Here is a 23,360-nt window from a genome sequence, read left to right as displayed (position 1 = left end):
ATTTCCATAGGTTTGTGGGGATAAGAGAAAGAGAGGGTTGAGCTGAATGCAAACGACGTCAACAAAAATATAAGTAATTGGACACCTTAAGAATATTTGTCTATCTTTGATTTAAAAAATATTGAAGAATAATAAATTGGATAAATGTAAAAAAAATCTTATAACTTATTAAATTTAGTATAATTTTTTCTAATATTCAATAAAAATAAAAATACAATATTATTTTTAATTTTTAATTTTTTATTATCTCACATCTTTTCATTATAACATATGATAAATTATTAGTAGTTTACTTATGTATTTTATTAATTTATTTTAAATTATTTTTTAATTTATAATATGATACTTATGAGATATAGTTAAAAATATATCAACATAATTAATAAATTATAATTTTTTATAATAATAAATATAAAATAATACTTTAAAATATATCACAGTATTAATAAATTATAAATATTAGTAAATTATGATAATCAATTTTATTAAATGATAAAATAATTTAAAGAAAAATTAAAATCATGCTTGTATCTTTTTCTAATACAAACCAAACATTAAAGTACAAATAACATAATAAAATTTACATTATTTTATCTAATAATCAAAAAAAATAAAATAATTCGTATTATACCTCAACCATGAAACAACATAAAATATAATAGATTTTATCTTGTATTCTTTAGTAAAACAAAGGCACCTAAATCTATAGAATAATAAAATTGTAGAAATAAAAGAAGAAAAGAAATTGTATCTAGCGTTTCCCAATCATTCTTCCCTCCAAACCAAACACCCGCATTCTTTCCTCCCAAGAAAGCGGGTTCAGCCTTTCTCCATTCGTCAACCGCATTTCTTCAACTTCAAGGTCATTCTTCCTCTTCCTTCTTTTTTTTTTTTCTTTCTTTCAAGCTCAAACCAGAGGGATCAAATTTCCGCCGTGTTTATTCCTTGCAATTTTCCCCCCTTTTTCGTCACTCAGGCATTGTAAAATTGTTTTTATTCATATATTGTTATAAAAATAACTTAATGGCATCACGTGATTGTTGTTTTTATATTTTTTGTTAACAGTTTTGTGTCTCATTGGATGATTGATCCAAGGGAGAAGGTGCATGGCATGGGAGGGAGGGGAAGAGAGTTCTTCGTGGTGTTTATGAATTGAAAAAAAAATTAGAGGATATCACCGATCTTTTCTCACCGTGTTCTTCATTTGTTAAAATCATCGGTCAATTTCGTTTTATTTTCAAAATTGTTTCGGTTTGAATGCATGCATCTTAATTTATGGATTTGGAATCTTCTGGCGATTCGGTGAAATGTTGCAAGCACTGTGAATGCGGGTGTAGTGATTGCTCCATGGCAGCTCAATCTTCAGGGAATTGGCTCCGGTCTGTGAAAAGGAAGCACAAGCAGTTGGAACAGGGCGGCCAATTCTCTGCGCCAGGGCCGGATTGCGATCCGGTGGCGCATGTCGAGATTGGGAATGAATGTGATGCATTACGTGAGGCTGTTAGCAGCCAACAGAAATCAATAAAGGATTTGTATGAAGAATTGGAGGAGGAGAGGAATGCGGCCTCCTCGGCCGCGAATGAGACCATGACAATGATATTGAGGTTGCAGAGGGAAAAGGCAGAGCTTCAGCTGGAAGCGCGGCAGTTCAAGAGATTTGTGGAAGAGAGGACATCTCACGATCAGCAGGAGCTTCTTGCATTGGATGAATTGTTGTATAAGAGAGAACAGGCAATTCACTCACTCACGTGTGAGGTGCAGGCTTATAAGCACAGGTTGATGAGTTTTGGCATCACTGAATCGGAGGCAGAAGGTGATCAGTATAAATTTCCCCCTTATGAGTACCCTCCTTTGAGATGTAATGCAATGCATGCTTCAAGTGATGATAATGATGAGATAGACATTGACAAATATGCGTTTGGCGAAACACCTAAGGACCGTTTGAGGAACCTGGAAAGTAGGATATCTCAAATGGAGAGAAGTCCCACTTATAGTCAGATGGATGGGGAATTCAGTGGAAAAAATATTCTAGAGAAGGTGATAGTTGGACAGTCTCCAAGATGGGCTAAACATTCCAGGAAATTTTCCTGTGACTCATCTTCATTGTGCCCTGAGTATATGATTGATTCTCCTAGCTTTAGGAAGATAGATGAGGACCTTTCCAATTTGAAGAAGGTAGACAATGCATCAGAAGCTGGTGATGATATGATTGATAAAGTCTATACAATTGACTCCGAGTTCAAAGCTGGAGCTAGTGTTTACGATGATTATGCAACCACTCCAAGGGATTTTGTTAATCATGCAGATTTTGAAGATCCATATGTGAAGAAGCTTTGCATGAGGCTTCAAGAACTTGAGGCTGATAGGGAATCAATGAGGCAGGCAATCATTTCAATGCGCACTGATAAAGCACAGCTTATTTTGTTGAAGGAAATAGCTCAAGAATTGTGCAAAGAGATGTCACAGCAGAAAAAAATGACAGCGAGATCCTTTATTAGCAGCTTTTCATTCTTGACAGTTTTTAAGGTACTTTAGAAACAACTGGTGTCTGCAAATTATATGATAATATGGACTTGTATCCTACTTAATTTGCCCATTTTTTTTAGCTTAAGGTCCCTTTGATATAATCTCTATTCTTTTCATTCATCTCATGGTTGAAGATTTTGACAGTAGCAGCACTTATGCTATTTCATTTTATTTTTTTTGTTCAGTGGATTGCATCAATTGTTTTCTGGAGAAAGAAAGCTCATCAAATCAAGTAAGCAGTTAGTAGCTTTAGTCTTTATTTAAAAATTTGTGTACCACATCTGGTGGGATGTTGCCTGGTTGTTGAGTTGTTGAAATGTGCAGTCTCAAAAAGTGTGCAAAATCAGGCATAATTCTCACAACCACCTTAGCCAGAAATCATTTAAAGAAAACAATAGTTTTGAATTCAAGTAGTCTCATAAAGCATGCTTGCAAAAGAATGTTGTAATATTGATCCAGTCATTCTATATTTCTGAAGATGTTGTAAAACTGATCTAATGGTTAAATTAAAAACATGAAATGAAGACAAAACGAATGTAGTTTAGGTGCTCTCTTTAGTAAAACACAATGCCGTTTAAGGTTTACGGTTTACGCATCAAGTAAAGCTTATTAGAAGTTTTTTTTTTAGAACTCCCGTATCATTTTCCTGGGGAAAACAACACTTCTCCATTTTTACATTGCTGGTGCCCTGTTCCATAGCTGGAATTGCATCTCAGAAACAATTTGTTTGTCTCATTGGAAGGGGAGTAGAAACTTTTCAACAAGAGCAATAGAAAAATGAGATTAAGCTTGCCAATAATGTGTCACGCTAAACGAGTCAATTGTTGGAGCCTGGAAGGTTTCACAGTTGATACAGAAACACCACTTCAAGTTACCAAAGGCACAAAACACAACATAGGTAGCTCCGCACAAGCTTCTTAAATTTGTAGACTCATGTTCGAGATGTTACCGTAGTGTGCGTTGATTCTCCTATTTTGTCGTTTTTCAATGTGCTAGAGGCCTAGAGCAAAATCCCCAATATAGTTCATTCGCCTTTCTTCTCTTTTCCTTCAAACATCATTCGACGCTCTCTTTCTCTCTCTCTGGTGAAGTGTTCCTGGGTTGAAGGTTGCAAGGGTTTGGCGGTGGCAGTGCACGTCTCAACCTCTCACTCTCAGTATGCAAAGGTACTGCTTTCTGATTACAAGTTAGGATCCGATATGGATTTGTGGTTCTGTTTCGGAGCATCAATTTTTGCCTATAATACGAATAAAAAAAAACAATTCCCTCGCTGCTGCAGTGGTCTCAACTTGCAGGTCGTTGGTGGAGAGGGCGACACTGCAAAGGGAAGAGGGCGACACCAAAACGCAGTGGTCTTACCCTTGGAACCTGTTGCAACTCAAAACGCGATGCGGAGCCTGTTTCAACTGTTTTTTTTTAATAACTTGAATAGATTAAGTGAAATTAAATCTGAACTGGGGAAAAAATTTAATCCACATGTCATGTGTAGATTAAGTAGACTGGAGATCTTCATTTCCTCCCCGCAATGGAGAGGATCCGAACACAAATTTGGCTGTCAGGGCTTTGATGTTCAATGTGTTAAATTAAATATACTTGTAATATATTGTATTAACATAAATATTACTTTCTGGTTTACAAGACCAACATAGATTGTAAAAATCTTTGAATGATTATAAATTAATTTGTCATTAGTTGTACATTGATACAGCCCTCTCAAAGCAGAATTATTATTAAAACAAATTCAATGTGTTGTGTCTATTAATGATGATAATATTTCTTATATGAGTTTAGAGGGTACATATTTCTTAACCCGGGTGGAAAGCTGTTAGGGGATCCTTGAATGATTGTTTGACCATAAATTATTCATCATCTAATTGTTTTTGATTGTAGATATATGTTGGGGCTACCATCTGACAGCGCGGGCTTGCTAATGCTGCTTGACAAGGGACCCCATGTAAGGTCATGGAGATATCTTCAAAGTACACAAGTGGGAGATTAGTTCTCCAATTTTATTTTATTTTATCAATGAGAAAATATCTCCAATTATTGTTTTAGCTTAAGGGTAGGCTCATATGTTGGAGTGGGGGAGCGGAGCATCAACCGAGTCTGAATCACACAATTTTTTTTTTCCTTTAGATTTTTCTCGCCAAAAAGGTGGCATTTTGTGCAGTGTTCTTTTCTTTCTTTTGTATGAAATTAAATGTAATTTGTTGGTTGATTGACGAAAACTTGGACATGACAAGATATTTGAGTCATCTACCCGAGTTTATAATTTGAAAATATATTTTTTAGCACTAAATTAATTACCGTTAATATCATGAAACTGTTTGGGTTATTTGTAATTTTAAAACATTGGGTAACACCAGAACAAAGCAGTTTGGTGTGGTTTTTTCCTTTTTCTCCTATCCCTTTAAGTTATAGAGTGTTTCGAATGTATATGCAGAGTTAACCTGATGAGGAATGACAGTTTAATGGGGGTGCCTAAACTTTTTTTTCTAGACTGGCAAGTAGAGATTATACAAAAGAAATATGAGTACTTTATAGTTTTTATGGTTCTTTTTCTTTTTATGTAGTCTAACATCAGTAGCTCTTCAGATTTATGTTGTGTTTGGTTTATATGCATCTATTGAATTAATTATGATGTGAATATATTTCTCTATATTTAATGTTAATTAATAAAATAGTATTAATTAAAATAATTTATAAAATCAATTATCTTTGCTGGAAAATGAATCAAAAAAATTAAATACATTTTTTTGCATTCTTAAAATATTTTATTTAAATAATTAATTAAAAATTAAGAAAGCAAGTGAAGTAATTTGTAACAAATTGCACACGGACACAAATTAAGAATAAAATAGTAATTTAATATCTATAAAGTGAAATTAATAAAAAAAATCAAACAAAATTAGTTCTTTATTAGTAATTAAATAAAAATTATTTGTTAATATTGATATGTAATTTGCCAAATTAATGAGTATCACACTGAAAAAATAGAGTTTAATATATATAAATTTTTGAATTTACAAGCATGAAAAATTGTATAATTTTAAAATAATTTGATTGTTTAAAGTAATTATAATTTTTTTGATAAATAATTAAAATAGTGGATAAAATACTTTTAATTTGGGTCATAAATATAGTGATGAGAGGTGAAAAAAAATATATACCTATAGGTAAAATTTGCTATGGAATAAAAATATATAATTTAGTGCATGCATGTAGTAAGATTAAAATATATCAATTTTTTCTCTATTTACTTATTAATGGGACATGGGTAGCTATTAAGGTACCCAAACTTACCCGTACCAGTGATTTAAAATTACTTAAATAACTTTAATTATATATAAATTAAGTTAATTTAATATAATATAAATATAAAAATTAAAATTATTTATTTTTAATATAATATATGTTTTAAAAGTGTTTATTTTAATATAATAATATGGTTTAAATTTATTTATTTTAAATTTAATTTATGTTTCATTTTAATTATTTTAATAAATATTCGTGAATATAATATACTTACAGGCATACACACGTGCACGTCAACACATACGCACGCATATGTGATTAGTACGCTAGTACAACAGAAAATGTATCAGGCACATATTACATAATTCAAGATGTGCAACCCCATTCTTCAAAAAAAAAATATGCACCCCTTGTGAGTATAAATCATTAACTTACCACAAGATAAATAGTTATTGGATTAGTGTTGTTTGTGACAAAACTTCGATATGTGCATGTTACTGCTAAGAGAAATGTTATATCCGCCCAAGTGTTTAATAAAAAAAGTGACATCCAATTAAATTGTGACAGGCAAGAATCATGCATTAGCTGGAGCAACAAATCATATAAACCATTGGAAGAAAATCTGATTGAATGCATAGCCTTGATTTATAGAATCAAAACAAATATACCATCATTAAGTACTTGAGTTTTTCTTAACACTTACATCAAACATGTCTTAATCCTTGTTCTTCTCCAACAATTGAGCATTGACATTGGATATTACAACAGAAACAAGTACGACAACATCAACATCACGACACGATGTTGCAACAGATTGACTTGTTATGATGCCGCATTGATGACAATTTGACAAGAAGATGTGAATGAACAAAAAATAAATCCATAGATATCGGTCTTAGTTCGAACGTTGCTATCTACCTTTGTGAGGTCCACGAAAAATCTGTTGAGACACTCTTTGTCTTCAATGAACGAAAACAAGATCATCAAAGGCCACTAGTGATATCGAATGATGCATCCTTGAAACGCAGATCAATGCGCAAGAATTATGGAACCGTTCAAAAGCAAAGCGTCGAGGTTTGAAGATGTTTTCCAAGTTTAAGAATGCTACCTATGTGAGGAGAATGCAACCGGTATGCTAGACTCGCTCAGCTTGGATCCGAAGGGGCTACCTGGTGTGGGCGGGTTCATGTAAAGTTCAGTGGAGACGCTACAAATTGCAGGAACTTGCCCTTTCCAGGTTTGAAGATGAAAAAAGAAAGACATTTTAAAAAGTTTAAAATAATTAAAATCTAATTAATAGATGTCATAGTTGAGATGGGTCGATCATTTTTTACGGCTTAACTCCTCCAGATGTTATGACATTTCTCTCTTGCTTAACGGATAGTACATAAAAGAGAGAGAGGAGATATTGTCTTTCAAGGAGAAAGTTTTGAATAGGCACAAAACTACTCATCACATTTAGACACAACCAATTAAAAAATTACACATTATTTAAAATATTTTCTCTCTCGAATCCATCCCATCTCTTTCACGCATTCAAACTCCACACAACAGAAAACGTGTGTGTTTAATGTTAGCAACAACACTAAAATTCCTAAATTAATTTTGATATTATCTTAATCAAAACTAATCAATGTCCCCATCACAGTGTTCAAATTCACATATGCAACAATTTTTCTTGTGCGTGGCTCAACTAGTTGTGTTTGATTTTTTAGCCAATGGTGAATGCTATTAGGGCATGGTACACAAAGAAATATTTTTTTGGTCAACAAATCAAAGATTGTATTAACAAAATTGAACTAGGAGTACCTACAAAGATTGTATTAATAAAGGTATTGTTTGATGTTGAACCAATGAATGATTTAAATTTGATACTGTTTATCTGATGTTGTGAGGGCATTGGGTCTGATTTTTTAACTTTCAATGCTTTTATGGTAGAAGTAAGAGGTAGGAGAGTCTGAGAGAGAGAAAAGAAAAAAGAGTAGGGATGAATTGGAGAGATAAATATTTTTTTATTTAATTTTAAACAATGTATATATAGTTTTTTAATTTGTTGGGTTTAAATGTGATTTATTAGATTTGTACTTATAAAAAAATTTCTCTACTGCTAATTAGATAGTAAATAGAGAGAGGTACGGTCTTGGTCTTTTAGAGATCAGTCATTTTAAGTGTGCATGAGATTATTTTATTTTTATTCTTTATAAAATACACTAGTAATATCCATGTATGGATAGTTTGTTCTCTGCTTACGGCTGTTTCTTGTTTCTAATTGCTGGTGGTTTAGAAGAATTAAATTTTAAGAACACCACTCATTCTATCTAATGTAAATTTTTAAGAATTTAATAATTAAAAAGAAAAATGATTTAGAAATCTATTTGAAGATTTAAATATAGTTCAGGAACTTAACGTCTTGATTAAAAATACTCGTTTATAAATCAAAACGCGTTAACGTCTTTTGCTTAAAAAATAATCTCTTTCAGCCGTTAAAACAGTACCTAACTTGTAAAAAGGATTTGAAAAACCTCAAGATAAAGATAGTACTATTTTGTTTTAAAAGTTTATCTGAATGTAGAGATTCGTCTTATAATCTTCTTTTTTTTTCTTGAAATAAGATTCCTCTTGTAATCAATAAACTTTAACAACACTTGGGGATAATTCTTTTTAACTTCCAGGTTGAGTTTCATATCACGGAGCAATAATCATAGAACATTAAGGAAAAATCTGAACAGATTAATCAATTATTACAATTCAGTTTTTTTAATTTTTGAAATGAAAGGGTAGCAAAGAATTACAAGTGTGTGATTGTACTTGCTTAAAACATGATGATGTTGCATTTGACGTAGTCTTTAATCTAAAACATGAATTCCTAAAGCTCACGAGTTGAAAGGGAGTTACCGTATATTATATCATATGAGAGCATCATTGACACTTGTATTGCCCAAAAAAAAGTGAATTTAATTAGAATAAAATGATAATGCAAAATATTTTTTACTAAATCATTTAATATTTTTTTATAGTAAAACTGTAGACTTTTTTTTGTAATAATTACTGTAAAATTATATATAGAGTGGTTTTTAATTACTTAATAATATAAAATATTTACACTAAAATTAAACTCATTATTTATTTAAATTTAAAAATACTTAACAATAACTAATTTTTACATTTCTCTTCATTTTGTTTTTGAAGAGCATATCTCTTGACGTTTATATTTTTTATAGAAAAAGGCTTCTTAAAAAAAAGGCTTCATATTTGTTCTCTTAACCATCCATTAGTAGTTAGTTTTGTTGACAACAACTCCTTTTAATTTTTTTATTCCCTTAGCTTTTATGAGGATTTAAAAGTATTAAACGTGTGTTGTTCTGGTATAAAGAATTCCCAAGGAGAACAATATTGCTTCCTTGTAAATTCACCTTAGACTTTTAGATATTATTAGTCCATCCCAAATTTGAGATTGAGAGTATACTGTCATGTCTTATTTTTTAGTGACGGGCTGTTTCTTGGCCGATGCCACATAAATCATGTTAAAAATTACTACGTGTTTTTAAATTTAAAATACATTAGTTAATGATAATATTAATTATATTTGTTAAAAATAAAGTATCGCAGCAAATGTATTTATTATAATAATAAATATTTTATTTCATTAGAAACAAATAAATTTATTTTACGACTTCATACTTAAATTAGAGATCGATCCATAGTTTAAACCACTTGTATCAGTAACTTTTGATAGATAAAAATAAATTAAATACATAATCTAAAACTCATTTAGCTTTTCAAAATATCTTTTGTTTTCAGTTTTCAATATCAAGATATTTAATATTATCAATATTATTTTCTAATTAAATTTAACATTTTATCATCTCATTAATCACTATCGAATTCAATTTTAACATTTACATATCTTATAAGTGAGTTTAATGATTATATACTATTTTACATTTTTATTGAATTACAAATTATTATTTTTATAATTTTTAAGATAATTTTATAAAAATCACTTAATTTACCATAAATTATGAATTGTGATTCAACTAGAGTGTAAACAGTGTATCATGATATTTTTTTATCAAGTTGTAATTGTAATTCATAATAAACTAAGTAATCAAGAGTTAGAAATATACCTCCTCTAAAAAAAAGTTAGAAATATAGCTAAGTTTGTGACTTTGTCCTAATTTATAATTTATTTTATTTTTTTACCTTAAGGACCCATTGCTTGGGTTTTTGGGTTTTGGACTTTTGGTAGGCTTGGCCGCATAGTCACATCAGATATTGAAACCAAACCAGAACGAAAAACCTCGCCGTCGACACGATGCGGAGCTTCAGGATGAGAAACTTGTTGTCCCGTGTCAAAAAGAAAACCATCAAAAACAGAAACAGAAGTTGCATTTCCATTACAAAAGAGTTAGCACATCTAGTGGAACAAGAAGAAGAAGAAGAAGAAGTTAATGAAGAAGGTTTCAACATCAAAAGCTCTGCCCCATCACACACTCACGGTGTTCAACCCTTGGGGAATCTCTATCTGAACACAAGTTCCACCAACTCCAGAGACACTGGCTTAGGTAATCTTCACACCCTTTCGGATGAGCTTGTTCTCGACATTCTCGGGTTTTTGGATTCTACTTCCTTAGGGGTTTTAGCCTCTGTGAGCAAGTCTTTCTATGTGTTCACCAACCATGAACCCCTTTGGAGGAATCTCGTGTTGGAGAATCTTCTCGGTGGGTTTCAGTACAAAGGGTCTTGGAAATCCACTTATGTTTCTGCTTGTTACCCTTCATTTGATAACTTCGCTGTTGCTCTTGGGGGTTTCAAAGTTAGAGACTTTTACTCGGATTATCTCTTCCAGAGTTGGCTCTGTGCTAACCTCGAAATGAAGCCTGAGTGGTTGGAGAGGGATAATGTGGTTCGGAAGAGAGGAATTTCGGTCGAGGAGTTTGTGTTGAATTTTGAAGAGCCTAATAAGCCGGTGCTGTTGGAAGGGTGTATTGATAATTGGGGTGCTTTGAGGAATTGGGATAGGGATTATTTGGTGAGGTTGTGTGGTGATGTTAAGTTTTCAGTTGGGCCAGTGGAGATGAAGCTTGGAGAGTATTTTGGGTACTCGGATCAGGTTAGAGAGGAAAGGCCTTTGTATTTGTTTGATCCTAAGTTTGCTGAGAAAGTTCCAAAATTGGGTGATGAATATGAAGTTCCGGTGTACTTTAGGGAGGACTTGTTTGGTGTTTTGGGCAATGAGAGGCCGGACTACAGGTGGGTTATTATTGGACCTGCTGGGTCTGGATCTTCCTTCCATGTTGATCCGAATTCAACTTCGGCTTGGAATGCAGTGATCAAGGGGTCCAAGAAATGGATTTTGTTTCCTCCTGATGTGATTCCGCCTGGCGTTCATCCTAGTCCTGATGGTGCGGATGTGGCATCTCCTGTTTCAATAATTGAATGGTTCATGAACTTCTATGGCGCCACCAAAAATTGGAACAAGAAACCAATTGAGTGCGTATGTAAAGCTGGAGAGGTGATCTTTGTGCCTAGTGGATGGTGGCATTTGGTGATCAATCTGGAGGAATCTATAGCCATAACCCAAAACTATGTCAGTAGGTGAGGTTCTTCATTGATTTCTGTAGATTTCCGAAGTTTAATTAATGAAATACTAATTTTTGAGCAGCTTTGCAGTGACAGTGGATTTTCAATCCATTGAAACTAAACTAATTGTTTTTAATGAGTTTTTAAGCTAATGACTGTGGAGAGCTTGATAAAGCTATGACTAACCTCATTGACTGTTTCTGGATGGACCGGTGCTGGACTGCTGGTCCTTTTTTCCTTAATTGTAGTTTGATATATGTTTTGCTTTTGAATGGTATGATGGATTGACTAGTCTGTTTTTGTTCTGTTGAGTAATCAAGTGCCTCATTTTAGTTGTAATATGACACCAAAACCTGAGAATCTTCAAGGAAGTAGATATTTTGATAGAAATATTTTCTCGGAATACTCATTATTTGTTTGTTGTTGATGTTAAAATATCCATTGGCTACTCAGAATTTGGCCTGTTAGAGTATCAGTATCACCATTTGTGTTAGACATTTGAAAAAAAAAATTAGACTCATTTTGCTGTTATGAAGGGTCTGTAGATGGTTATTGCCTGGTTTGTAATAGAACGAAGGTTAATTATTGATCTCTGCTCATTTTAAGTTGAGGTGGGCTATTGCAGTTTGCATGACCTATGCTTTATGTTTGGAGATGAGGGTGAGTGAAGAATTATCATATGTATGCCCTAACCTAAGTAGGGACTTATTAGATGCTGGATTAAGTCACCTATGAAAACATCTGATTTTTAAATAGATGAATTTATTATTTAAACTATTATAGCGTGTGATCTTTCCATGTGGAATGTGTCTTCCATATAATCATTAATAAGCAGATGAGTGAAATGTGCATCTTGACAACAATAGGATGATTGCATTTGTTCTTAATAACCTGAAATCCTGAATACTTAATGAAATTCCTGAAATGAACTCATATATAAATACTAAATTACTAATAATTTGATTATATTTCAAATTTAGATTCAGCGTTGTATTTTGCATGTGCAAATGATAATCTAATATCAAATGTTGGTGGGCATTTGTTGCAGGAGAAATTTGATAAATGTATTGGATTTTTTGAAAAGTCCAAATGCTAGCACACTGGTATCTGGAACAAGGGATCGACTGAATTTGTACGATAAGTTTAAGAATGCTATCGAGGCTTATTTTCCTGGAGAAATTGATGAATTGACTCGGAAAGAAGAAGAGAGAAAGATCCAGCAAAGGAAACTTTCCTTCTGGGATTCTGTCGCGGATACTAATGCGGGAGCTTTCAAGTTCTCTTTCTAGAGAGTTTCTCGGCGACAACTGATGTTGCTGATCCACATTGCGGGAAGATGCTATGCTTCAAATTTTGACATTTTGATTACTTTTCTATTGATTGTATTTGTACTCTTTGTACTCCTTTTTAAATGCTATAAATGTCATGACAAGCTTCCATTTTTAAGCTCCCTGTTGTTAATTATCCAAAGTGCAAAACAAAGGATTCCTACTAAAGATATGTACTTGATGGAGGGTGTCCTTAGAAATGTGACGGAGAGAGCAAAATTATTTGGTGATGAATAACTCAACTTGCATTCCCTGGACACAAGATCCTCTTTAGATAAGTTTTTGTATAAGCACTAATAGAAGTTGAAAATAAGAGAGAAAAAGGAATTAAGTTTCTAAGATTTAATTTGCTCATGCAAAGTTGAAATAAATATCTACCAACAAAAAATAAGAGTAACGATTCTTAAATAAAGATTGATAGAGGTAGTAAAAATCGAACTCATTATATAAGGACGTTGTTCGAATCTCATTGTTTGTTAATGATTTGCAAGTACCAGTATTTTTTGAGCCAACTCACCAAAACTTTTGGTACGAAAAAATAAAATAGAAATAATGTCTTGATTCTGACTTATGATATTTTGTTGTTGCATTATGGTGTTTTTTTGACGGAAACATGAGCATCACCAGTGGTAGCAACTCAATCCTGAAAACGCTGAGGTTGAAGAATCCCAAGCTTGTACTGTTAGAGTGTTGTTCCAATGCTAGGGACCTCAAAATCATCCATGCCCACATGCTAAGAACCCACCTTTTCTTCGACGTGTTTGCAGCCAGTCGCCTCATTGCTTTCTGCATAGACTCAACCACCAACTTGCTGCATTACGCCATAAGGGTCGCGTCCCAAATCCAAAATCCCAATCTCTTCATCTACAATGCACTCATACGTGGGTGTTCCACAAGTGAAAACCCTGAAAACTCCTTTCACTATTATATCAAAGCTCTACGCTTTGGTCTATTACCTGATAATATCACCCACCCTTTTTTGGTTAAGGCATGTGCCCAGCTTGAGAATGCACCTATGGGCATGCAAACACATGGACAAGCCATTAAGCATGGATTTGAACAAGATTTTTACGTTCAAAACTCTCTTGTTCATATGTATGCCTCTGTTGGGGACATAAATGCTGCGAGGAGTGTTTTTCAGAGGATGTGTCGGTTTGATGTGGTGTCATGGACTTGCATGATTGCGGGGTATCATCGATGTGGGGATGCTAAATCTGCACGTGAACTGTTTGATAGAATGCCGGAGAGGAATTTGGTGACGTGGAGCACGATGATTAGCGGTTATGCCCGGAACAATTGTTTTGAGAAAGCAGTTGAGACGTTTGAGGCTCTTCAGGCAGAAGGGGTGGTTGCTAATGAGACTGTGATGGTGGGAGTGATATCTTCTTGTGCTCATTTGGGGGCTCTTGCAATGGGGGAGAAAGCTCACGAGTATGTGATGAGGAATAAGTTGAGTTTGAATCTGATTCTTGGGACAGCTGTGGTTGATATGTATGCAAGATGTGGGAATGTTGAGAAAGCTGTTATGGTTTTTGAGCAACTGCCAGAAAAAGATGTCCTTTGTTGGACAGCTTTGATTGCTGGATTGGCCATGCATGGTTATGCAGAGAAAGCACTTTGGTATTTTTCAGAAATGGCAAAAAAGGGGTTTGTTCCTAGAGACATTACGTTTACTGCAGTGTTGACAGCTTGCAGCCATGCAGGAATGGTTGAAAGGGGTTTGGAAATATTCGAAAGCATGAAACGTGATCATGGGGTGGAGCCGAGACTGGAGCACTATGGATGTATGGTTGATCTTCTTGGTCGTGCAGGAAAGTTGAGAAAGGCGGAGAAGTTTGTTCTTAAAATGCCTGTGAAGCCAAATGCTCCAATATGGAGAGCATTGCTAGGAGCTTGCAGGATTCACAAGAATGTGGAAGTTGGGGAAAGGGTGGGGAAGATTTTGTTAGAGATGCAACCAGAATATAGTGGTCATTATGTGCTACTCTCCAACATATATGCTCGTGCAAATAAGTGGAAAGATGTTACTGTCATGAGGCAAATGATGAAAGACAAAGGAGTAAGAAAACCACCTGGGTATAGTCTCATTGAGATAGATGGAAAAGTTCATGAATTTACAATTGGAGATAAAACACACCCGGAAATAGAGAAAATAGAAAGAATATGGGAAGATATAATACTCCCAAAAATAAAACTAGCTGGCTATGTTGGAAATACAGCTGAGACAATGTTTGACATTGATGAAGAGGAAAAGGAAGGTGCCCTTCACAGGCATAGTGAGAAGCTGGCCATTGCATATGGAATTATGAAGATTCGGGCTCCTACACCAATTCGGATTGTTAAAAATTTGCGTGTCTGTGAAGATTGTCACACAGCTACCAAGTTGATTTCAAAGGTTTTCGAAGTGGAGTTGATTGTGAGAGATCGAAACCGATTCCATCATTTTAAAGAAGGCACGTGTTCTTGTATGGATTACTGGTGAAACAACAATGTGACTAATACAGATTAGAGCTATGTTTAGGATATAGGGTAATTCGGATAGGATTGATCGATGATCTCAATAATTCAAATCAAATGATTAAGTATGTTCAAATTATTAAAGCTGAATTAAAACTAATCCGATTATTCGATAAGCTTTTATTTAATTTTTTAGCTTTAGTATTTAAAACATCTCTATTTTAAACTTTTTTTGTTGTTGTAACAGTTTTATAAGATGTTTATTATTTAACTTTTTATTGTTTATATTAATTAAGAATATAGAAAAAAAATTACATGCACTAACACTAGACGGCGTCGAATTTTTTGTATAATTAAACAAAAATTATACTTGGTATAAAAATAAACATACACAGTTTGTGATTAAATGATTATAAAAAATGTATTACCGGTGCATTTAAATTAAATTAAAAAACATCAATACCAGTAAGTGATTTAATTGTCTAAGATTATTGAAATAAATAATTTTTTGGTTTATAATGATACAAAATTTAAAATTTGATGAAAAAATATCTCAATGAAAACTAAACAGGATAACCTTTTTACTTTAATTTAGTGACCAATAATTAATTTAAACTTTACTTTGACTTTAAACTTAAACCAAACCAACTCCTCGACACCTTTATTTCCAGATGCATGACAAATGAAGATAGCCTAGACAAGTGAATAAAGGACTCTTAAGAATGAACTTTAAAGAAGCCAGTTTGTGCACTTTCTCAGTTATTGTCCTAACGTATATAGTGGTCCATGTGCCTCTGCACAGCACGATATCATCAATGGTCACAAATATAGAAATTTGCATTAAGAGTTTACTTGGTTAATTATATATATGTTCTTGAGTTCGAAACTTAGAAAATACTTATAAACAGATGTCAAGTTCTGTTCAGGCAACTTGCCATAAAAAATAAACGCAATTCAAGGAAGAAAAATATCCCGTAATTACATATACAATGCCAAGGCCCAAAGGCACAATGAGTTCGACAGTTCGTAATTGATTTGTTTCCCCTCACAAGGTGGTCATAGTTTTGTAATCTTGAATGAAATTCTCAATGCACCAATTGATGGAATTAGCAACTTGCAATTGACATGGATATTACATATTCTTGGTTGCCAACATGTTCCTCTAGTTTTTGGATTTACAAATGCAACATTCCTAGATTTTAATTTTCTGGAGGGTCAAGGGACGGGTAGGCATTTAAATAAATTAGCCATCAAAGTGATGAATATAAGTTACTTGTTTATATAAGATTGTACAGGGGATAGCGATGCTGTATAAGATTCATCACTGTACCTTACGCCTTTTAATGAACATGAACACAGTCGAGAAGAGACTACAACTTCTGGAATGCCAAACGTACTTCCTTGGTCTTGTAAGCTTTCACTGCCGGCAGCTTTAGATTCCGACTTCTCACAAGTTGATTTTAAGGCAACATTCAAGCCAATTGAGCTAGGTTCCGTCACAAAACTGTAAGCCATATGAAAAACATAACACCATTTAGGTTTAAAACAAATATGTATGGTACAACTAGTTTTAACTAGATAATGTGCAGCAAAAATTCATAATATATCAGTATAAACGTTCATGAAATTCTACTTATTAGATTAGATAGAGCTCACTGTGACTCAGAACAATCGGCGAGTTACTATGAGAAATTGAGAAAAGGAAAGGATAGAAATGTTTTCTCAAACCAACATCGCCTAATTGTTCGTAATATAAATTCCTTAGATCGACATATACCCAAGTTTTCTCATTCACATATTAGAAAGCTTCGTTACCAGAGCTCAACCAGAAACAATATGGCTCCAAAAACCCACTAGTCATAGGTCCACATTCATCACAAGGGGTGTTCATATAATATAATCATATTAAACAATTTTATTAAATTTAACCATAACCATATTTAACCAGTTTTACGATAACAGGTCGATTAAAGCTGGTTATAAAACTTCCATTTTATTTGATAACCAGTTAGAATTTGATTATTTGTTTTGCTGAAATGGTTAGACAACCATTAACCAAGTCAAGCTCCTGTGTCCAAACAACCAACCCCAATCATAGCAGTCAGGGCTCTGCTTCACTTGTTTTCAAAGCCATGGTTCATTACCAAGCAGTGTTCCTCTAAAGTTAAATCCAGGTTACTTGAATTTGCATGTATACCCATTTTCTCACTCATTAACCTCCAACCCATGGCTTGCATTCCAACAAGGTCAGAGAGAGTGAGTCTTGACCATAACCCTAATTGTCTGGACAGGCTACAGATGAACTAAAAGTAGCTGTATTGGCCACATGAAATTATCCTATCTAAACAGCTCAAATTTAACACGGCAAAAAGTATCACCAAACAAAGGCTATTCATACCTTGCCACAAAGCTTCTTCCTTCAGAGGCCATCAATGCACATATACCACAAATAATCCAAGGTGGAAGAAGTGCATCCTTAATTTCAATGGTACAAAGGCTATCTGATGATCCTTGTGCTGACTCAACATCTTTCCATATAGACCCATTAGAAGAAGCAGCAATGTCTTCAGCTCTTCTAGTCTCCACGCATTTAATCTGACAAACAGAAGTATAGATATTCCAATGATTTAAAATAGCTAGCAGTAGAAAAAAAATTATTGCAGCTTTAAACAAACTGTACAAAGAAATTTCAATTTTCAAGCTATGGGTTCCTCTGCATGTTTTTCAGTAAAATAACAATACATTATTGATAGTAGACCAAATGCACAGATTTCAAAAACTAAGCAACTAGTAACAATAACATTGACCACATAAGAAACTCTATTGTGGAAACACTATTAGTATTACTTGCCCAAGTAACTTGTTAGAGGAATGGTAGGATAGATCAATAATCAACTTAAATTGACATACGTCAGGAGAAGACAAAGCAGAATTTTGAAATGGCACAGGAGAGCACAAGACAGGTACATCCACACTAGACAGTGAGGTCAAGAGAAATCTGCAGAGTGAAGAAAAAAACATTAGTCAGCAGCATGATTGAAAATATAAGGGTAAACATCAAATAAGTCTGATTTAATTTAGGCTAATGAAAGTGACTGATGATCTTCCTATAAGCATTGTTTAGCTTTTGTCATAGTGAAGCTTGTCAAAATATTTTTTTTCCAGTAAACTTCACACTCAAGTTTACAAATAAGCTCTCATTTGATTAGAACTTATAGAATAAATGCTTAGTTAATTTGTTTACCAAAACACGCCATAAGTCTGAATTACAAAACCTGGAAAAGAAGCTATAAAGAAAGTAAAAGGTCAGTCACCTGTAATTTAGTAAAAAGTCATATAAAGCATGTACATTGTTGTTGCCACTAAAAACCAGCAAAGATTCTGGGCTATTATCAACATCAGATAATGACCTTAATCGCCGAGTCTGTTATTTCAAATAACAAGCACCGATTAATATAAATGATGCACAGGGAAAAAAAAGCATTCGAATTAATTGATAGACAAACTCACAGAACACCATAATATACACAAAAGAGACAGCCAATTATTAACATGAAGTGCAAGACAATAACCAATTCAAATAACTTTTGCACGCATCTTATTAATGAAATCTTATCCATCAACTAGTTGAGTTTAAGTTAGATATACATGTAAAACTTAATTCTTTTAGTAATGTAAGAAGACATAGTTAGAGAATAGAGTAATAACATTTTACACACAATTCTGAATTAAACACCAAATAGTTCAATTAATGCTAACTAGGAGCCAACAGTAACAGAGAAGTATAGTTTCAATATTCAGTACAAATTTATCAATAGAATCACAAAGAGATAAGCACGCTATGTCAAGGAATTGATCATTCAGAGATAAATACAAACATCATTTGGAAAAACAAGCACTATATAAATAACATATAGATACAAACCTGTCCTAAGTTTTGCTTCTCTATCTCTGACAACTCAACTAGATCCTCAGTTGAAACTTGTTCTACTTTCGAATGGCAAAGAGGCATAGAGAAACAGAGATCCTAATAAAGGGTATACAACCAAAAATAAAGCTCAGAGTTCATCTACAAAACAAATATTATAATAACAACAACAACAACAATAATAATAATATAAAGAAGCTCAGCAAAACAAGCAGGCTAGAGTAAAGCCTTAAAATAACATGAGTAAGTTTATGGAAAATTACATTTCATTTAGTTAAAAATGTCAGCAGTCAAAGTCTTAGAATAAGTATAGCCCTTGTTGAGTTGTTACTCGTTATACTGATATACTCCTTGTCATGATATACTTGAAGAACACAAATTATTGGGAAGTGGCAACTACAATGAGTCTACTACTCTTTGACAAAAACCTAGTAAGAGAAAACAAATAAAATGCCTTATACCTACTACACTTTCACAGACAATTTCCTAGAAACTACAAAATATACCATAAATGAGCTACAAATAATACATGAGTACAGCTTACATGCTCTCTTAACAATGATCTTAACCCTTGGGTTGACTGAGAGATATAAGCATTGCATGAACATTTGGATTTCCCAGAGATGTCGCCACCAGTGAACATCACCACAAACTGGGCAGTGCTAACTAGAAAACAAAAGGAAGAAATTGATGCATAATGAAGTTGGAAGGTTCAAATAATAGAAAAATAAAGTCTGCATCAATAATAGAAAAATAAATTTATGCAGAAACAAATTAAATTGCATCTCACAAGCAAACACATAAAATCCAGAAGAATAGAAAATGCAATGTAAAAAAGGCATCATATACACATTTTTATAATTATTACAACACTATCTGACAAAAGAAAATGAAGGTATTGTGTAATTACCATAAAAAAGGCCACAAATGTTCTTTCGAAGCATGTAATAGAGGTCCCGGAAGGATTCTTCCCAAGCTACTTGTCTTTTCCTTAAGAACTCCAATTCTATCGCATGAAAAGATGGGGAAAAGTGCTTAAGGAAAATAGAGAAAGGAAAAGCACAAAGAAGAAACCATAAATGGGAACTGCTTGACAACCTCCATCTGATGTTGATGAGCTCAAGACGGAAATTAGAGAAGGTGGTAGAATGGATTGAGGATACATCCATGACTGTAAAACTTTAAAGCCCTCGGAACCTCTCATATTTTGATTCGTGAAATAACTATGCTGGAAGGTTAACTGAGGCATGGTACCACGCATAAGTGACCTATGTATCATGAAATTTGGAAGTCAAAATAACCTTCGAAAAAAGATAACAATGGACAACAAGGATTTGACACCAAAGTAAGCAAGAAATGAAAAATCCAAACAAATCTCATAAATAGGTGCTGCAACTACATAAGATGTAGATAAACAGAAGAGACTGGTTACCCATTCAAGGTATCAAAATCTATGCAAAACAAACTATATACAGACAAAACAGATTTTACAATAGAAACATGAAAAATTAACATGGTTACTACTTACTAAGATAGAAAAAGGAATTATATAAGCAACTTGTTATTGAGAGCATGAAAAATATTTCAGTCATACTATACAGCATGCATGGTAAATACGTTAGTTCCATCAACTCCCATATTATTACATCAAAGGTCAATATTTTTATTCTGAATTTCTGAAATAACATAAAACTGGACTCCCATCATATAGCTCAAACTGACCACTATGATTAAAATGTTTTAATAGCCAGTGCATCTAATACTGACTGCAATCCAGTTGAATTGGCTTAACAACATTTGGTAAATAATTCATAAGACTCTATATCAACATTGAGCATAAAATCAAATAATCTTTATAAAAACTATAAAAAAAAAAAAAAAGCATTAAGGAAACCTAAAACACCTCATCTTTTCAATATATAAACTATGAATCCCAGTGTAAAAAGCTTTTTAATTCAGTCCATTGCCATCCTATTCCTACCAGGCTTGATGCCAATGCACTAGTCCATCTTATGCACTCATTACTTACCAATTCACAGAAGAGGAGGATACAATTCGCATACTGGTTTTTAGACTAAGATCCAAAGGGACCTTCTTGCCAGGTAAAAGGAATTCAGATAAGAAATTTCCTGTAACAGTTGTCAAATCTTTGTGTCCTTCAGCCAAATCAGCAGCCGTGTCATTAGCATTAGATGGTTCAAGTGCAGATAGTCCTCTTAATGCTTTTCCCTATAATTTATTATTATCAATATTAATAGCCAAATTATGAGGATCTAAAATGTAAGTAAACACATAAGAAAATGTCAGACACTGTCATTGTATACCAGGTCAATAGCAGCTGTGCCACAAGATTTATCAGCAGCTGATGAAAGCTCAGAAACACTACGAAATTTTCCTTGGCTGCACTTTTGAAATGTTTGGCAAGATTGTAATACACTATCTTTGCTGACCTCACTAGAAGTAACAGAATTCTCCAAGCTGACAACAAATTTGGAACAAGATCAGCATTGGGAAAACTTAACTATGGGATCAAGCAAACATATAAACTATGAAGCAAACCATGAATTTCCTTGCTGTCCCTTGGCCTCCAATGTTGAAAAAACTGAAAAATTCTTCAGATTACTAGTTTGCCCCAAAGATGGATTTTCCTGAGTGTAGTAACAAATATCAACAACATTAACATCTTGGGATCAATGATTTAATGAAGATGCCAACTGAATAAACTAAATGAGTCATAAATTGGGCAAAAACATAATAACCTTTGCATTTTCCTTTCCAGATGCAATTTTGAACCTGGGCTTTTTGGCAGCAAATACTTCATCAACCCGTGTGTCTGTGTATCTAGGGGGCTTCCATAACCTTGTTTTTTTAAATCCATTGTCCACCTCAGTGGTCCTGCAAACATAAATCAAGCAAGTTCTAAGCAAATTATGAAACAATAAATTGAAAGGGAAGCAGAATCTTACTTCGTAGGATCAGCCAAGGTGGATTGAGATTCATCAGTAAGGTCCACATTACTTGCCCGCTTCAACAACTCTCCCTGTCAAGAATGTACAGAGAGAAAATTAAAATTTTACCTCCACCACATTTAAATACTAGTTGTTCATATGGAAAGAAAGAATTTACTATTCATTTATCAGATTGAAACTGAGCTATGGCTATGTGAATTGGGGGGCATCAGATTACAAACTCCATTTCAATTGAAATGAGCATAGACAATAGTAATACTAAATGACAAATAATAAGGATGCAACTGATCACAAACAATTAGTCTACATAGTTCACTCCCAAATCATAATCCCAGGGAATATTTTACTTCAAACAGCTTGAGAGCATGTGCCTAGTCAAGCAAAAAGCACATATAGCAACTAATCCTTGGAGTGGTGAGAATCAAATTATATGTCACAAATGTATAACAATAAGAGCATAAATCACGAACTAGGATAACCGAAGAATTTTCCATTATAACCACACATATCGAATGCTAAATTGAGGTCGTGAGCTTGGGAACTTACCCTAAGTTCTGACGGTGTCTTCTTTCTAACCAAAGATCCACTTTTCAAAGGTCCTGAACCAATTCGATGAGAGCTCGGAGGCACAGAACTCGGTTTAGCCACTTCTGCCATGCCTCGTTCCGTCGCGCGTACTTTACCAATCAAAACACGCCATTGAGATTGATCTGCAAGTGCAGATTCCGTTAGCGAGAAAGGATTTGCAATGGAATTCAGAAATCGCACAATCAGAGAACAGGATAAATGTGCTACTAATTATGAGCGCGAGGGAGTGTAGATCAGGCTTAGGTTTTGAAATTAGAATAGAATAAATGCGAATCGGAAGCAGGAGGGAAGAGAAGAGACCGAATCGTGTGGTGGAAGATTCATTCAACGGCGAACGGTGTCGTATCGGTTTTCGCCGCAGCAGAGGGTGAGGGAAGAGAGAGCGAGCGAGCGAGCGAAGCGGGACCTAGTGGAATTGTCAAAATGTTTCGTTTCATTTTTATGTGCGTTTACATTTTAAAACGAAAAATTTTGATTTCCCTCCTGTTTGTGGCGCCGTTACGGCACCGTTCGGGACCGTTTGTACTTTTGGATTTTTTGTTGGGCTGGCCTGCTGCCTGCTGGGGACTTGGGTCCAGGGCTTTCATGCTTCCACCTAAATAATAAATTTTAGTTGGTGGACCCCACTCTGAAATATTCCTTAACTCCTTTGTTGTGGAAAGATGAGGCTAAATTATATTTTTGATTTGTCTAATTTTTCTAATTCATGAATTTAAATTCTTTAAA

General features: G+C 33.8%; 4 protein-coding genes across 6 annotated transcripts; 3 read left to right on the top strand and 1 right to left on the bottom strand.

The window, feature by feature from the left end:
* The first annotated feature begins 768 nt into the window (after window positions 1–768).
* On the top strand, window positions 769–4,781 carry LOC114399588 (myosin-binding protein 7-like). 3 transcript variants are annotated; one of them, XR_003663772.1, is made up of 4 exons: window positions 769–862; window positions 1,066–2,526; window positions 2,712–3,692; window positions 4,417–4,520. XR_003663772.1 is itself a non-coding variant. In XM_028361793.1 (4 exons), exons 2-4 carry the CDS (start codon window positions 1,276–1,278, stop codon window positions 4,523–4,525), a joined length of 1,407 nt encoding a protein of 468 aa, XP_028217594.1. In that variant the 5' UTR covers window positions 769–862; window positions 1,066–1,275; the 3' UTR covers window positions 4,526–4,781. The 3 variants fall into 3 exon arrangements, 1 of the variants encoding a protein (XP_028217594.1); XR_003663773.1 differs by lacking the exon at window positions 4,417–4,520 and adding an exon at window positions 3,806–4,410; XM_028361793.1 differs by having other exon boundaries at window positions 2,712–2,758; window positions 4,417–4,781.
* Window positions 4,782–10,009: 5,228 nt separating this feature from the next.
* On the top strand, window positions 10,010–12,929 carry LOC114398177 (F-box protein At5g06550-like). The gene is made up of 2 exons (XM_028360340.1): window positions 10,010–11,379; window positions 12,413–12,929. The coding sequence occupies exons 1-2, from the start codon at window positions 10,097–10,099 to the stop codon at window positions 12,651–12,653; spliced, it is 1,524 nt and encodes a 507-aa protein (XP_028216141.1). The 5' UTR covers window positions 10,010–10,096; the 3' UTR covers window positions 12,654–12,929.
* Window positions 12,930–13,195: 266 nt separating this feature from the next.
* On the top strand, window positions 13,196–15,317 carry LOC114399644 (pentatricopeptide repeat-containing protein At5g06540-like). The gene has a single exon (XM_028361850.1). The coding sequence runs from the start codon at window positions 13,306–13,308 to the stop codon at window positions 15,172–15,174; it is 1,869 nt and encodes a 622-aa protein (XP_028217651.1). The 5' UTR covers window positions 13,196–13,305; the 3' UTR covers window positions 15,175–15,317.
* A 763-nt stretch (window positions 15,318–16,080) lies between these two features.
* LOC114398028 (protein downstream neighbor of Son-like) lies at window positions 16,081–23,082 on the bottom strand. The gene is made up of 15 exons (XM_028360139.1): window positions 22,935–23,082; window positions 22,593–22,756; window positions 22,044–22,117; window positions 21,837–21,972; window positions 21,637–21,725; window positions 21,402–21,555; window positions 21,107–21,306; window positions 20,176–20,345; window positions 19,988–20,083; window positions 19,622–19,743; window positions 19,075–19,176; window positions 18,464–18,573; window positions 18,060–18,147; window positions 17,548–17,744; window positions 16,081–16,653 (listed from the first exon to the last, which is right to left on the bottom strand). The coding sequence occupies exons 2-15, from the start codon at window positions 22,701–22,703 to the stop codon at window positions 16,419–16,421; spliced, it is 1,884 nt and encodes a 627-aa protein (XP_028215940.1). The 5' UTR covers window positions 22,704–22,756; window positions 22,935–23,082; the 3' UTR covers window positions 16,081–16,418.
* Between the last annotated feature and the right edge of the window lie 278 nt (window positions 23,083–23,360).

The sequence above is a fragment of the Glycine soja genome, chromosome 19, assembly GCF_004193775.1.
Source record: "Glycine soja cultivar W05 chromosome 19, ASM419377v2, whole genome shotgun sequence".
NCBI classification, from domain to species: Eukaryota; Viridiplantae; Streptophyta; class Magnoliopsida; order Fabales; family Fabaceae; genus Glycine; species Glycine soja.
This window is presented reverse-complemented; position numbering and strand designations above follow the sequence as displayed.

Excerpts from the sequence above, each read along its gene's own strand:
- LOC114398177 (XM_028360340.1), top strand. The coding sequence starts at position 10,097 with ATGCGGAGCTTCAGGATGAGAAACTTGTTGTCCCGTGTCAAAAAGAAA. Across the intron at positions 11,380-12,412 it reads ACCCAAAACTATGTCAGTAG|GAGAAATTTGATAAATGTAT; the intron begins GTGAGGTTCTTC and ends CATTTGTTGCAG.
- LOC114399644 (XM_028361850.1), top strand. The coding sequence starts at position 13,306 with ATGAGCATCACCAGTGGTAGCAACTCAATCCTGAAAACGCTGAGGTTG.
- LOC114398028 (XM_028360139.1), bottom strand. The coding sequence starts at position 22,703 with ATGGCAGAAGTGGCTAAACCGAGTTCTGTGCCTCCGAGCTCTCATCGA. Across the intron at positions 20,346-21,106 it reads TCCTCCTCTTCTGTGAATTG|GTCACTTATGCGTGGTACCA; the intron begins GTAAGTAATGAG and ends CATGATACATAG. Across the intron at positions 18,148-18,463 it reads GACTTTTTACTAAATTACAG|ATTTCTCTTGACCTCACTGT; the intron begins GTGACTGACCTT and ends TTCACTCTGCAG.
- LOC114399588 (XM_028361793.1), top strand. The coding sequence starts at position 1,276 with ATGGATTTGGAATCTTCTGGCGATTCGGTGAAATGTTGCAAGCACTGT. Across the intron at positions 2,527-2,711 it reads CATTCTTGACAGTTTTTAAG|TGGATTGCATCAATTGTTTT; the intron begins GTACTTTAGAAA and ends TTTTTTGTTCAG. Across the intron at positions 2,759-4,416 it reads AAGAAAGCTCATCAAATCAA|ATATATGTTGGGGCTACCAT; the intron begins GTAAGCAGTTAG and ends TTTTGATTGTAG.